The sequence below is a fragment of the Astyanax mexicanus genome, chromosome 7 (genome assembly GCF_023375975.1).
Source record: "Astyanax mexicanus isolate ESR-SI-001 chromosome 7, AstMex3_surface, whole genome shotgun sequence".
Classification (NCBI taxonomy): domain Eukaryota; kingdom Metazoa; phylum Chordata; class Actinopteri; order Characiformes; family Acestrorhamphidae; genus Astyanax; species Astyanax mexicanus.
In genome coordinates, this window is record NC_064414.1 from 23,095,140 (window position 1) to 23,111,994 (window position 16,855).

The 16,855-nt window shown below is 38.1% G+C and overlaps 2 protein-coding genes across 2 annotated transcripts; both read right to left on the reverse strand.

Annotated features, from left to right (window-relative positions):
• Positions 1-55: 55 nt before the first annotated feature.
• On the reverse strand, positions 56-10,378 carry manba (mannosidase, beta A, lysosomal). The gene is made up of 17 exons (XM_007235812.4): positions 9,719-10,378; positions 8,638-8,732; positions 7,979-8,084; positions 7,722-7,892; positions 7,506-7,629; positions 6,861-7,030; positions 6,217-6,327; positions 5,997-6,148; positions 5,772-5,889; positions 5,595-5,681; positions 5,329-5,496; positions 4,492-4,710; positions 3,992-4,156; positions 3,758-3,902; positions 2,535-2,677; positions 2,136-2,396; positions 56-513 (listed from the first exon to the last, which is right to left on the reverse strand). Exons 1-17 carry the CDS (start codon positions 9,923-9,925, stop codon positions 289-291), a joined length of 2,667 nt encoding a protein of 888 aa, XP_007235874.3. The 5' UTR covers positions 9,926-10,378; the 3' UTR covers positions 56-288.
• A 1,136-nt stretch (positions 10,379-11,514) lies between these two features.
• On the reverse strand, positions 11,515-14,898 carry si:dkey-20i10.7 (uncharacterized protein LOC799792 homolog). The gene is made up of 4 exons (XM_007235813.4): positions 14,483-14,898; positions 13,928-14,019; positions 13,773-13,837; positions 11,515-13,421 (listed from the first exon to the last, which is right to left on the reverse strand). Exons 1-4 carry the CDS (start codon positions 14,678-14,680, stop codon positions 12,283-12,285), a joined length of 1,494 nt encoding a protein of 497 aa, XP_007235875.3. The 5' UTR covers positions 14,681-14,898; the 3' UTR covers positions 11,515-12,282.
• Positions 14,899-16,855: the final 1,957 nt, after the last annotated feature.

Below are 16,855 nucleotides of genomic sequence, written 5' to 3' on the forward strand. Positions count from 1 at the left end.
GAGCTTCTAGTACTGCTCCATTTTTTACCTACAAAATCAAATGATCACAGCTGTGTAGGTGAGGCACCATCTTTATTATATGTCAGAACACAGTGTAACTGTTTTACACAACATTTCAGATTCTTCACAGATTTGGGAAATTTCCAGAGAAGGTTTCGGTGTGTTTATTTAGTAAAAATATGTTATCAGTGAGTAACTGGATCTACCTGAGAAATTCAAACAATGTGCAGTCTGCTGGGCCAAAGTGCTGTATGCAGAAAAGGAACCCACTCTTTCACACTCAAATACTCAGTAAATGTCTCTGAGGGATGTAATATTCAGTTTTGAGACAAAGTCTTTCAAGGTGGTGGATCTCCATGCGGTGAAAAACACAGTGTAATTCTCAGACATCATCAGGAAGCCGTTAGTGTCAAAGATTCCAGGAATGTCTTCCACATCCAGCCAGACAAACAGAGCAGGTGAGGAACAATGGAGATTCAGCTTAAACTTATTTCCTTCACCAGTCACTGTGAACTGTAACACAAACACACACATACATACATACATATAATTATTATTATTATTTTTTTTTTGTAAATGTAAATGTACAGCTTGGACATTTACAGTAATGGGTGAGTATCTCTGCAAAGGGTATACACTGGCATGCCAAAAGCTATGGGACAGATCATAAAGCACTACCTCATGAGATAGCTTGAGGATGCCAACACATGTATAAGTTTTGAGGTACTATTTAGCTAGTAAGCTGAACACTGGCTGGTGTGCACATGTCAAGGTGACGTAACTATGATGAAAAATATACTGCATCAACCTTTAGAAATGATACTAGTTCCAGTCCCATTTGGGGAGTCAGTGTACACTCTAAGAAATATAAGTACAGATTTGTACTTAAAAGAGTACAAAGCTTGTTGCTGGGGCTGTACCTTATATTAAGGTTCAAAAAAGTACCTTTCAGTGAAAGTACTTTTTTGTACCCATGGTTTTTGTGCCAGTATAGATTATAAAGATTATAAACATTGTCATCAACTAAAAATGGCTCAAAAACTTGATGATACAAAATTGTCTGGCTTTCAAATAAAAAATGTGCAATTTAAATATATACTGTTCATTAGTACAGTGATGCAGAATACTGAATGTACCTTTTGGCTGGTTAAATGGTACAAATCTGTACTTATTGCTGTTAGAAATGACTTTGTACTTCAGAGGGAACAAATCTGACCCTGTAAAGACCAATATTGTACCTTTGAGGGTACAATTATAAAGAATGTACCTTCGAGTACAAAAAAGTACTCATATCGTACCTCTGTTTTTTAGAGTGTATATATCATATGACATGATAAATAAAGTATAATTAGGTTCCACATAATGTGTGTTCAAAAGTTCCTTTCTTTTTTCTTTATTCTAAAACACCACCCACGTATAAGTTGTGAGGTGTTGAGGGAGGCTGAACACTGGCTGGCATGCGTAATTTAACATAGTTTGAGTGAAGACGAATTTATTTTTATTTTCATTTCTGAAGTTGTGCTGAACTGTAAAAGATCCCTAAGAAAAGGCTCCCCCATATTTTGTTTGGTTATTTTCTCTAATTTGAGAGAGATTTCAGAAAACACATGAAGTTGTGCGGGTATTTATAAGTCCTTGATCCAAAGTGTCACGGGTATACTGGATATATGTATAAGGACATATGACGACCTGCTGCGCTGTCCACTGTGTGTGGTAATGCCTCTTGTGACATATTCTCAGTAAAAAGTGACACTTTGGATTGCGATTTGCCCCACACGCATATCCTGCAGGTCCTTACATCAATCTTTAGATATGATACTAGTTCCTGTCCCATGACATTTGGTAAGTCAGTGTATATGACATCATATGACCTGATAAATAAAGTATAATTAGGGTACTAATAAGGGTCCATGTTATGCGTGTTTCTTAATGTATAAAGTACTTTTCTTTATATTAGAATATCTTCTTTTTATGATATTTATACATATTTTTTCTTTATTTTAATGATATGTGTAGTCTTTAAAAGCAGAAACAAACTCAAACACATAGATAGACAATCAGTTAAAAACTACTTGCCTAGACGGCTACAAAGTTTGCACAGTACTTAATGTGATATCTGTACTCTGGAGCCTCACCGTGATGTTGGGTTTCTGAAGACCCTCAGCATCTCGTGGGGAGCTGAGAAACTGATAGTTCAGAGGGCTTCTTACACCATCCTGCTGATCTCTAAGGTCAAATATGACCACACATGACTGTGGAGTGCAGTTTCCACATTCCGTCAGCAGAGAGGAAATTGGGCGCTGGAACATCTGTGTGACTCCACCTCCTTTGACTTTTATCCAGTCTGACTCCAGAGAACACTGTGGAGTAAAGCTGCTCCAGCGGTAAAGTTTTACCTGCATTCAGATGTGCACAGAAAATAACAAAAAATATATATATATATCAATGTAACCAGTAAATGGAAGTAATTTTGTAAATATGCTAAAAGTTGTGACCATTGTCAGAACACAAAAAGAAAACGCAGGTTTGCTTACTGTAGCTTTCAGAATGTCGTCTGTGTTCATGTCAGACACAGCGTAGATCAGCAAATCTCCCTTATCCTCAACCCCCACTGCAATAACAGGACTGAAGAAGTTGACGGCCCAGTAATGCAGCATCTTCCACTTTCCACCAAACTCTACATAAACACATGAACATGCACCATCTTTTTTTTGTAAAAAAATAAATAAATAAATATGTACTTGATATGTACTTCAACCTATGTAAAGTCAGACTCTGCCTCTTTTTGAAATGCTGCTGATGTAGCATTGCTTAGTAGCATCACAGTGCGCTCGGGGAAAAAAACATCAGCTCACAGATGCCTTCTGCTAATCGGCTTCACCCTTTGGAGTGATGTGAGGAGAGAGTGCCATCTACCCACCTAGAGAGAGCAAGGCCAATTGTGCGCTCTCAGAGTTAAATAAACGTGACATAAGACTGTAATTACTTTTATTGAGTTCATTGCCATTTTCAAATATCTACGTATTGCATTTAAAATATAAAAAAATTACCGTTAATGAATCAGGATTTGTGAATATATGTGTCTGTTAACATTACATATATTTATTTAAAATAAAAACCTTAAATTTGATTTAAAAAAATTAATTAGGTTAGTAAATCCTTTTTTGTTATTACCACCTCAGCACACTAGCTTGTCTATAAAGCACAAAGAGGAGCTGACATCATTTGAGTCTTCATATTGGAGCAGCCAGCATTAAAAAAAAGTTGATGTGCTTTTAAATTGTTAATTTGTTGCTTTTCCCTGTTGATTATTGCATTTTTTACACTATTAGTGCAAAGAAAGTCATATATTAAATTGCTTATTGTGTGCTAGGTCAAAAACTTGACCAGATGAAGAACTGTATAATTTTAGGATAACCCACACTGTCATACCTGCCCATTACACTTTATTGTGAATATAGCCGCAATGTCAGAATAAGAATAATATTAGAATTAAACAGAATTATAAAATAATAAAATTAGAATTTTAAGCCTAAGGTGGGGATAAAAAATCTAGAGTATGACTTACACAAACATTGTGTAACATTGTACTGTAGTTAAGCTCTAAATAGACACAGGAACAGTGGAATTTTCGAATAAAATGGCCAGTAACACAATGTACACAAACAAATCCATAAACACAATATTTGTACCCTCCAGATATCAAAAGAAGTGTAATCAATCAGCCATAAAAACAGCCAACAGGGCATATACTTACCAATAGATGACCAGGAGGGTGCTTGCCAGATGTCATTCAGCTGCCAGTAGAGGGCGCCCATGGTGTGGCCTTTGCTGTCCACAATGTCACTTTGGCTGCGGCGGTAGAATTCTGTCTGGGTCTTCACACATTGAGCCTGCATGACCTGCTCAGGCCAAGCATGACATCATGAATGTTTAGCCCACACTTTGAACAAATGAAATGTTAGACATTTACTGCTCTGTGCTCATTTACCTGAGTGATGTAAATACTGTCTTTATATCTCTGTACAGTGTCTGTTTTGTTGGGAAGGATGTAATGCAGCTTTGCCTGCAGAAGCATCTCCATGTTCCCAAATTCATGGTGCTGTCGATGGCTTGAGAAACTGCTGTTAAAATCCCAGTCTGTGGGCTCTGAAACCTGTTAACACACGTATCACATCTATTTACATGGTGGTCCCAAGGGCCACATTTGACTCATGAGCAATACACAGTTCCACTTCAATTAATTAACTTTACTTTATATTGCATTTAGCGCACACTTTTATCCAAAGCATCTTACAAATATTAGCAGTAGTGGACATAAAAGTTCAAGACAAAACGTTTTGCAGGTCAAAGGGTAATATTAGGACAGATAATAAGGGGATTAGAAGTAGTTAGATTGTTAGAGGTGTTAGGAAAGTAAGTCCTCTTTGAAGAGCTCAGTGTTTAGGAGTTTCTTAAAGGTAGTGAATATTCACAGTATGTGTCAGTTACCTTACTGAGGGTGGAGAATGAAGGCCAGGACTGAAAGCCATACTCAGATGCGAAGCGAGTGCGAGGAAAAGTCCTCCAGTCCCAGCAGTCAGCGAGGTAGTTGTAGAAGTGTACATCTCCATAATGAGGGTCATAGGGATCATGGGCCACCCAGCCTTCTTTTTCTGACTCCACCCCATTGGTTGGACTAGATACTAGAAATGGTCTTGTAGTGTCCTCCTAAAATGGATCATGAAACGGTTATAAAATTCCTGGGCAGGTAATGGGTGGATGAATCTAGTTAAGTCTAGTCAGTTGATCCTACTTTTTCAGAAAGGAGCATACTAATGTTTCTTATATTTATAAAAATCTTAATTATTAGGCAGAAAAACAATCTAATATCAGGTAATGTATTTATTACAATAAACACAATATGAATACAAGGTAATACAATTGTTAACAATACAATAAGTAACTACAGCAAATATAGAATGTGGCTGATAATAGCTACTTTTGCTTTTTTGATGCACTATAACACTCTATAAAATATAACTATACAATCCTTTTCACATTTACTCTGAAAAACTGGGGACAAGTTTCCATGGTGTTTGGATACTAAAATACTGCATGATGTGTTATCAACTTCAATTGCTAACACCACAATACAAGGAAAATGCTATAATATGGGACATGCTTTGGTTAGATTCACATAAAACACCAGAAAATGACTGCAAAAGTCAGTGTAAAAGGTGAGCATGACATAATTTCCAGCGCAGATATTCCTACATCCAAAGAACTGCATCATCAGACTTTTATCCTGGTTTGCTTTTTCTCGATTTTAATGTGTATGTTCCTCACCTGCAACACAATCTCTCTGATGTTTTCCACATACAAATGGACATAGTCTTTTACATATAGTGGCTTCTTAGCAGGAGGGATAAAGTACCAGTTGGCTGCAATGGCCGCCTCATTCTCATTGTTTCCACTCCAGATGACCACAGAGGGGTGAGACTTGAGTCGTCTTACCTAAGCCACAGAAAATAATGGACATGAAGTTTGGACCATGCTAAAGCTTACAGCTGCCCATCTGAGTCTGTACTGCTTGACAATCAGTGTGAATGTACCTGTTGAATAACCTCTTCCTGTACTGACTGGAGGAAGTCTTTCTCTGTAGGATATAAAGCGCATGCAAACATGAAGTCCTGCCAGACCTGAAATGAGCACAAAGACACAAAAGGGAAATTTATGCCAAGCAGTAAATGTGGCACAGATGGAAATGTAATTGGAATAGAATTCAATACCATGATACCAAGCTGATCACACAGAACGTAGAAGTTGTCCTGCTCATAGATCCCACCACCCCAAACTCTCAAAACATTCATGTTTGCCTTCTGTGCAGACACAAGCAGCTGAGTCAATCTAACACACAAACATACACATAAAGAGAAGCATGATGCCTGTCTACATTTAAACATAAAATCCAATAGAAAGTATGTTTCTGTGTTTTTAGACTGTAAAAATTCCACCTGTCTGCTGTAACCTGGTCCTGGAAGGCATGGGCCGGTATCCAATTTGATCCCTTCAGGAAAACGGGCTGTCCGTTGATGCGGAAGAAGAAGCTGAGGCCAGGAGAATCAGGAATAGGTTCTTGTACCAACTCCACAGTACGGAATGCAATCTATAAGAAGAAGTCAAACTGAGTGAAAGAACCTGAGTGAAAGCAGAAAAAAAACTCCAATCTCTTACCAGTTTTTCTGTAATGAATTTCTCTCCATTGTCCATGGTGATATTTATAATCATGTCAAAAAGGGGTTGTTTTCCATGTCCGAAGGGCCACCACAAGTCAACTGAAACGTTCTTGAAAAACACAAAATACACAAGAACATATTTAACAATGGTGGACCCACACATCTGTTCTTCAGCTGCAGCTGTGTATTGGCAAAACCCTGGCAATGTGGCATGTTTCAATATATAGACATTAAAATTTAACTTCTTGTAACACACTACAATAGTTTAAGCAAAGTGATATATTATGATTGCCACAGTAAAAATCCCATCATATTTATAAACTCTGAGTATAAGAAAACCATTTCTACCATGCAGGGTTTAAACATGAAAGAAAATATAATCAAATATTTTTAAGAATTGATACAGTATTGCAAAAAAATAACTGTCTGATATATTTGTTCTGCTAGGTCTCAACTCAATAAAATAAGAACTTTCAGTAATAAGCCTTACTGTATGAAATAAGCCTAAAAAATGTAAGCAGTAAGTACACTGGGCACTTTAATGGCTGGAATTATACATTTTTCTAAATATCTATTACATATCTCTAGAGATGCTCATTTGCTTATCCTGACTATTACCCCGGAACCTGTATCATGTCTTACCTGGTTGATCTGAAGCACATAGGATAAGTTGCTCTGGCCAGGAACAAGTGAAAGCTGAAACTTTGCCTGTGACTTTAACTGAGGTACAGAGAGCAGAACTATTCCCTTTGAGGCTGTGACAACATCAAAGTATACATCCACCTCCACAGTCCAGCATGACAAACCAGCGTCTGAGAAAAATATCAGGTTTGTGTGACGGGGAGGGAGGATAAGGGGAAGGGAGACAGCAAAAAAAAAAAAAAAACACAAACAATTAGATCCCATGTTTATCAATGACCTTTTTTGCTTAATTATTTGCTCATTTATTTGCTTTGTAATATATACTACATTTAACTGAGAAAACTCTTACAGGAATGGTTCTGTGACAAACCAATTTTATACAGTTTTCCCATTCACAACAAAATGTAATCAATCTGCCAAAATAAATTTGTTTGAGAGTCTATGTCACCCAAAATACTTGCATTATTTTGTTATTCTAGCCTTATTAAAATAGCAAACTACAGACAACAAGCATGTACAGGGTGATTAAATACAGTTAGGGTAATAAAAAAATGACACAAAAGCACAAAATGATTTTTTATAGAGCTGTTCCTTAAAACAATATCCAGAAAAACCTTTTTCACAAGAGAATCCTGTGAACTGTACCATATTTTGGACTGGTGATAACATTTAGTAGCCTTAGAGTGTCAAAAGACTCCAGTCGCACACCCTTCCAGATGCCAAGAGTGGGAAACGAGGGCCCCCAATCCCAGCTAAATGAGCTCTGTGCCTGAAATACACATACACAATCACAATCAAGACTACAAAAAAATGTGCTGCAGACCAAAATACATTACCTAATAAAAGTAGTCATTATCATACCTTTCTGATAAAGTTGACGTGACACTCCCCCTTCTGCACTGCAGGAGGACATTCTGGAGGAACACTGTATGCAGTATGAGCTTGACGCCTGTCCAATGCATAAGTCACAGGTGACATAAGCCACACCTCCAGAATATTCACATCCTTAAGGAGGACAGCAACTTCAAAATCCTAAAACAGAATAAACACTTATCAGTGCATGTTTGCTTAATAGGGAGTTTAACAGAAAATGAAACACAAGAAAAGTGAGCACATACATATCTACGGAACATGTTGTCAGTTTTTCCAATGATTACTCCATTGAGGGAAATGGTGGCGACTGTGTCCACTCCTTCAAACACCAGAAAGGATCTCTTACTGCTTCTGTTGAAGAACAGTAGGACACACATGAACCGCATAAACTTCAACTGGTTGGTAATCACTCTTTAGCAATGATTTACTACTGAGTTATACCATGGGATATGGACTATGATGTTTTTAGGATAATTACAAAAAAAAAAAACCTAGGCAGACTGGTCAAGATGATAAAGATGGTCTTCAGCAGCCAGTATGAGCACTTTTACCAAACTAGTCAACTAGTCTAACCAAGCCTGTTGATAAGGATGACCACTCTGGTTGTCCATTATGACCATCACTACCAAGCAGGTTCACCAGTATGAACAGATTGGCAGTCAGCTTGGTTAAGTTGGTCATGCAGATAGACCAACTAATCCATTGAACTGACTATAAACCTACACTATGTTGGTAAAGGCATAAACTTGCCAACCAGTTTAACCAGCAAGCTTACCAGCCTAGGATAGGATTACACCCACATGACCAAATTTTCAACCACCTTGATCATCAAAGAACAGCTTAGACCAGCTTTCGGCTGTAGCAGGGATGTAGGTAGCAGGGAAAGTTTAGTAGGCTGACGTACCTGACAGAGTCAGACACAGAGAATGAAGTGGAGTATGTCCAGTTGTCTAGAGAGATCCATCTGTAGGCCAGATCATTAAACCTATAGTATGGATCCTGAAGCCAGAAAATAAGGACACAGACTTTAAAAAGAAACTTACACTGACAAGCAGGTTCAAATTCCTTTCACTTCTACAGAAAATGAGGCCACACTGGACAGTAATTCACGTTCCTAGGTTGAAACATATAACACTGCCTCATCTGTGACCAGACCAGTTAGAGTTCTACTTTAAAATACGCTGTTTCAATAAATTCAACAGATAAGAGGTCAGATTTAACATTCACCTAATCAAAGAAGGACATGATTCCCATAAGGATTGTAGTGTCTTTAAGAGAGGATGCTCAAAATATAGGTGCTTCAGAATGTTTTTAGTCTGTTTTTATTCTTTATAGAGATGTACAAGTGCAAAGAACTTTTTATTACCACCTAAGGGACATTTATTTAAATGTTTTTACACCCATCTCTACAGCAAAATGTTTCTATGTAAAAGCACAACTTGTTCTTTTATAGCAGGCGTTACAAACTGGTCTACATTGGGCTAAGTGGTTAAGTGGCTGACCAGCATCTATTATAGCATCTATTGAAGGAGCACTAAACACCCTAATTTTAACTGACTCCACCTTCAGCTTAAATTTGAAAAAGGCTAAAAAAATGGGAGGGGTAGTTTGGGACGGGCACTACATGATGTATGTGTTTAGAGGCGGAGCAGGAGAACGCGCTGATTGGCTGAGCAGGGGGGGGGGGGGTATTATTGATTGATTGATCTGGATATTGTGATTTGTCTGCACCAAAGTACAGGGACACATTACCCTAACCTATAGCCCAGCTGAACCTGAGAGGGCAGTGCAGAGGCAAACATTATCACAATAAAAGCAGTTTATGACAATTCACTTTGTGACAAACTTAAGAGTTAAACGCTGTATCAAAAATGCGACAGGACAGTGTGACCACAGGACTAGTCTTCAGAAACACAGTGTGAAAATAAAAGTGGGGATCTTTTTCATCCTAATCAAATGAATGGAAGTTAACCAGTGCAGCCTACCTGAATGAGTTTGTGCTGCTGCAGAGCTGTGTGAACACATCCTGGCACTTCAGCACTGAGAGAAAATGAGCCATTTGAGTTCTTCAAACTCCAGACCCCATTTAGATCAGTGTCAGAGACTCCAACAGACCGTACTTTCGTTATTAAGCACAAGAGCAAAATCCCTACAGTATACAAGTGCACGCAGGGTCCCCTCAGCTGCTTCATGTTTGACAATAAACGTTTTAGAAATGGACACTCATATCTTTACTGACTACAGTCCCGAGACTGATTGTAAATGTGAAACATTTACTTGTGTGTGTTGAGACCGAAAGTGCACAAATACACACACACACACACACACACACACACACACACACACACACACACACACACACACACACACACACACACACACACACACACTCTTCCCGAGTCACAAGAGCCGTCACCTGACGCACACTCACACTCCGACCCAGTGACACAGTCAACAACCATCCAGTTCAGCGACTTTCTCAAACAGCAGCGTCTCTCAGTACCACTCCACAGTAAAATGTGGAGGCTTTAGGTCTGGTACAGTATAATACGATATGGAGAACAACTACACGTTTGAGAATTTGTTTCGGGAAGTCCGTCACCTCATATTTTGAAACGGGAGGTATTTACAGCAAGTGGTTGTGATGCGTTTTTAACGTAAGGGCTGCGCACAACATACGCAGCCGAGTTTCTCCTGAAGTCACTATGCGTTATTTTCTGACATTTCACTATTTAATGCTGTTTTAACAGTTCCGCTAAAGTAGAAAAACTAGAATTTATGATACAAAGGCCTTTACAGAGGCATATTTTTGCTAATAATAATAATAATAATAATAATAATAATAATAATAATAACTTATTATTTTTCCATGGTGCCATGCACGATATTAAGCAATTATATAATGAATAATTAATCAATCTTTTTAGGACGTAATTTTTGACATATCTTACACAGGACATTTTTAGATAGTATAAAATACATGTACAAGGTGAAGTTTCTTTCTCATCCTGTCGCTCAATGGGGATTCTGTGGCAATGTCCTGCTATTACATTTCTGTAAAGCTGCTTTGTGACAACATCAGTTGTAAAAAGCACTATGTAAATAAACTTGATTTGATTTTCTTGTAATTGTCAAGATACAGGTAACAGAGATGTTAAAAATACTGCAAGAGCTCTGGTTATTCAGCTTTTTGTTAAGGACTAAGATTAAATAATGTGACAAATAAAAATGACAAGTTTTTGTCTTTCCTCACAAATATTTAAATAAAATCATTACGTACCGAATAACTTTAGTCTGAATAAATTACTATGACTAGGTATGCACATTAAGCATTTATTGGTGAAGCCAATACAAACATAATTATTCAGGCACCTTTTATTTATAATTTATTCTAAAACTTAAAAAGTCTTGGAATAACTGTCTGTTCAGGGAAAACTTTCTATTAAATGGTGGAACATTGCTTTGAGGATTTGAGAAATGCATTCAAGAATGAATCTGAGGTCAGGATGCTGAATGATCCCCACTCCACCTCATCCCTATCCTTCTAACTTATCCCAAAATTGTTAATTGCTTGGAAGTCAGAATATAGATCACACACATAGTGCCACCAAATACTTTAAGAACTTTTTCATCATCTTATCATTATATCCAAAAAAGGGAACACAAATAAACAATGACATAGACCATTACAGTTTGAACATTTATTAACTTAGGAAAATTATCCTACATTGAATATTTTATGAAAAAAGTATAAGATTAGATATTAGATATTATAATGCTATAATATCTGGTGTGACCCCCCTACACCAGCAATTGCTTTCAAACGTGGCCTATTATCTTTTTATAATACTGCTTTCTTGGCTTTAACAGCTTCCCTGCAGTTATTTAGTCAGCAGAACATTGCTGATATTTATGCACTATGTGTCTCAGATCTTGATGACATCACTCTAACTCCTACATGTTTCCACTTATCAATTATAACACTCCACTTTACCACCATGGTGAAATAGTTAGAAGGGTAGACATTTCCCCAATTGCAACAGTGGCATACTAATACAGTGCCACACTGGAGTTCACTGAGCTCTTTAGGAGCACCAATCTTTCACTAATGATTGTAAATTTAGCCTGTAGCATGGCTACAGCCAAAAAATTCAGTGAAAAAGTGACGTGTCCCAATAATTCCATGTCCAAATGGTGTACAATAGACGATAACTAAACTCACAGTCTGTGTTGGAGGTGGGACAAATGGACAGGGGTTTAGTCATAAGTGACTTTCACGAGGATAACATTGTTATGGGCAGATGACGGAGTCAGAATATTTAAGAAACTATTGATACCTTCAAGATTTTTTAAATGTTGTACACAGAGCACCAACTCAAAATTGAGCGTATAAGGTGCTCCTAATGTTCACTTAATTTTGTTTATATGGTTACTATATGGTCATTAAGCCAGGGAAAACAGAAATAGCTAAACCAGGGACCACATATTGAGTATGGTTTAGTTTAAGTTACCAGGTAAGTAATAAAAGGGACATGCTTCATTCATCTATTTAGTGACCAGAAATATGTGGCTGGAAGTTTGTCAACATGCTGACCACAAACCAGATCTGATTAATGTTACCAAGTATGGAGTTAGGAATTTTTTCTGACACAATTTTGAACTTTTTTATTTTTGCAACCGCTTTCTTAACATGCATTCTGTATTTTGCCATTTTTTTCTTTTGCAAGCCCAAAAATGGCAGCTGCCTATTTCTCTGTGCAAAAAGAGGAATATTGAGGCTCAGGCCAATTTCCTCAACATCCTTCTGATTTTGAAAGCCTTTGTCTGCCATCAAACGATCACCTGGATTTAGGTAGCCAGTCTCGATCAGATGGTAAAGTTGAGTGGTGATGCCACACTGTCTAAAAACGTCTCTGTCTGATATGGTTCCAGTGTAAAGTGTTGATACAAATAATATGGATCCACGAGGGTCACATATAACAAGTCCTTTAAGCGAGTTTGTGGTTTTGCTATCAGAGAAAGTCTGACTTGGGAGCAGCAGTGACGTAGGTCTCTCAAGTCTCAATTCTATACAATCCATAATAGCAAATGTTGTGGGGAATTCTCTCTTGAAGTTGTCTGGCATTTGAGCTGAGATAACGTCTCTGTGTGGCCAAAGCGATATCTGACCCAGCCGGAGGTATAAGTAATTGATCCAAGCATTGATAATTAGGCTGACACTCTGCACATCAACCTGGAACTTAAATGCAAGATCCTTTGTGTCATAGTTGTTGCGCAGTTTCATCAAAACCAGCAAGAACTGGCTGCGGAGGGGCACAGTTTTGGTATGGCGGGTTTCCTTTGTGTAAATAAGGGGATTGACTGTTTGTGGAGTGGTGCAGTCACTAGGGACTCTAAGAAAAGTGCACAGAGCATTAAACATGTCAAATGTGAACCCAGTACAAAACTCAAAGTAATTGGCAATGCTGCTGTTATTGATTAATTCAGGTGTCACGCTGGTATACTCCATATTAGACAGCTGTTTTTTGAGATGCTCAATTTCTTCAGCTTGAATGTAGGCTGTCATCCTCAAGGAATCCTCTACAGATGTTGATTTTATTGTTGATATTACTGCCATGTGTTGTAGTCGTGTTCCAGTGTCCACATTATTCTGAAGGTCTCGCTGAGGGTCATCTTCACAAACCAGATCTAGGACGTAGATTAAAAAAACAATATAATTATAAAATTTGTATTTATATATATATTTATTATATTAACATGCTAAACTCATTATGTTTTATTAAACACAGAGTGTGGTTTCTTAGACATTCTAATGCTGTGACCTCCATTTACATAAATACAGCCTGGGCTCTTACCTGATATATACTTTCACTACATGCATACTAGAAAACACTAGATGGCACACCTGCTTATTTATCATTTTTTTCTTAGCTTATCTTTTTGTTATCACAAAAAGAGTTTATCCTGCTTTTGTTAAAAAAGAAATACACTAAAATACTTGAATAAACTGTTTATTAGCAAAACAAGGCTCACACTCACCTGTGTTAATGGATGGAATAATCTCCACAGTCTCTATTCTGGCTTCACTCTTTTCAAACCTCTGCCTGAACAGCACACACAGACACACACAGATTAGACACAAACAAACAACAATACAGATAGTACACAGATTAACTGTTGAATTTATAGCTAACTTTTTCTCTGGAGGTGACTTTGGGAGGTCCTTCTCATCCAGTGCATCCAGCGGATCGGGAAACTCATCAGTCGGGGCTCCATTGACAAAGTGCTTTGAAAAACATTAATGTTGTGTCTGGTTAAACATTTAGCAAACAATTGTAAAATAAAATAAAAGCTTATTGGACTGATGGTTCCATCATGCATATTTGCAGCAGTGTTTCTTAATCCTGGTCCTGGAGGCACCCTGCTCTGCACATTTTGTGCTTTAACTGCTTGAACAGAGGCAGTGACTCTAAACGATGGATAGATTCAGTTATAGATCTATTGATATTATTAGTAGCAGATATATGAGATCATACTTGATACCAGAAATACCTGAAAACTAGTAAAAACTGCAAAAAAGTGATCTTGAATTGACTAGTTTAAAGTATTTAATGATTTACTGGCTAATCCTTGGTTAGATTTTACCTTCACTGAAATATTTGTGGGACACCTGTGTAAAGAAAAGCTCAATGTGGTAATTCAAGTGTTTGCTCTGGGTAGGCAGCAGGTGGTCAGGTGTGGGTTCTTACCTTGGAGCAGACGTATGTGTTTTTGGTGATGGTGTCCATGTTCAGCCGGCTGTGCGGTCTTCCACACAGGCGAATCCAGAGCTGGCATTTCTGCAGGTTAGTTTTGGGCTTTGGGAAGGGGTAGAAAACAACGCCCTGCACTCTATTCGGGTAGCGGGTGTCGCTTTTACAGGAGCCCCACGCACAGCGCTTCACCATGTCTGAGTGACTCCGCTGGAGAAGGTCCTGAGTGCTTGACCGAAATAATGGCGGATAGTAACGGTTGCTAAGCAGTGATTGGACAGGCGGGGATTGGGGCGGGGCTTAAGATCAGGACTGACGGCCGCTGCTTTTCTACAGGCTGCAGCGTGACGTACCTGCTGTAGTTAACCTGCTTTAGGTGCTGGGGGACTGAGTGGGGATTGGGCGTGGACCGCTGCACGTTTGAGAACCTGAATACCCCTCACACACTCCGTAGTGAAGGACCTGTGTAATAGGGATCGAGTCTGGATGAAGGGATTGCGCAAATCCACGCAGCTCCGCGCGCTGAACGGCCGCTCAGTAGCCAATCAATTTACGCCTTCCATTCAGGAGCCAATGAATCGGTGCTGAATGCAGGGTTGCCAGGTCCAACAAAAATATCCAGCTCAAAGTCAGTCTAAAACCCGCCATTCAGAAGCTTAAACCAGCCCAAAATATATGTCAGTCACACGTTTGAAGCAAATGACACAACAACTATGAGTATACAAATTAGTATTTTGTTTATAAGAGATTTATTATCAGTACTGCTATTTATCACTATTACACTATTACAAACTGTACAGCGGGCAAGACTTTAATTGTTTTGTACTTTTACCTGACATGGATATACTGAAATTGAGGTGAAATGAGTTTTGATTGGAGCCATGATGCTCCTTTCAGGAGGGGGAAAAATATTGCCTACCCACACTAAAAACTTGGCTGATTCACAGACTCTTTTTTAGAACAGGCCAATCAAAACCCTCTAGATTTGTCGAAAAATATCTGCGTCGCCTGTGTGCGCATTTACTCTGGCCACTCATTCTAGATTCCTGGAGATTTTATCTGATTTGGGGGCATCAGGGAGCCATTATTGATATGCAGTTTACTCCCGCAACTTCTGAGAAATTTGGCAAGTCTGTAGTACGCATATCATTAATCTCGCATTTTGCCATTTTGCAAAATATCATTATCGTGAATGAGAATGAGCTGCTCACTAAATTTATTTGATTCAATTTTGAACTTGGTATTAATATTCAGAGCTGAGTCTGGGCTCTTATTGGTTAAATAGAGATATTTACCTCCCTCTTGCCCTCATACATACACACTGTCATAACCCTACAACTCACCCAATGTGCTCTTCTTTTAACACCAAATCATGTTTATCCGACATTAACAACGCTATACTATGAAGTGAATACAATACCTTGTGAAAGTACTTATACCCCTTGAACTTTTCCATATTTTGTCAAATTACAACCACAAACAAATATATTTATATATTTTAAGTGAAAAAAATGCATAATTTAATTTTTTTCACAAAAATAAAACTGAAAAGTGCGTTGTGCTAAATTGTTCAGCCCCCTTTTCTCTGAGTGCCACCAATTGTATTCACAAGTTGCCTGATGACTGCTAATGACTAAAAAGAGTCCACCTGTGTGTAATCTAATCTCAGTACAAATACTCAGTACAACTGTAAACCTACCACTCTTAACACACCATCCCCACTGTCAAATATGGTGGTGGCAACATCAAGCTTGGGAGCTGCTTCTCTTCACCAGGGACAGGAAAGTTGTTTAAAGTTGATGGGAAGATGGATGGATCTAAATACAGGGCAATCTTGGAAGAAAATCTGTTGGACCCCAAACATAAAGCTAGGGCTACAATGGAATGGATTAAAACAAAATATATTTGTGTGTTAGAATGGCCCAGTCAAAGTCCAGACCTATACCCCAAACTTGTGGAAAGATCTGAAAACTGCTGTTAACAAATGCTCTTAATCTTATCTGACTGAGCTTGAGCTGTTTTGCAAAGAATGGGCAAATATTTTAGTCACTAGATGTATGCAAAGCAGGTGGAGACATACCCTAAAAGACTTGGAGCTGTAATTGCAGCAAAAGTCGGTTCCACAAAGTATTGACTCAGGGGGGCTGAATACTTTTCACACCGCACTTTTCCATTTTTTTATTTGTAAACAATGTTTTGAAGCATGCATGATTTTCTTTCCACGTCACAAGTGTTCAATTTGTGTTGGTCTTTCACATTAAATTTCAATGAAATATATTTATGTTGTAATTGTAATTTGACAAAATGTGAAAAAGCTCAAGGGGTATAAATATTTTTGCAATTCAATGTTAAGAAATGAAGTTGAAATGG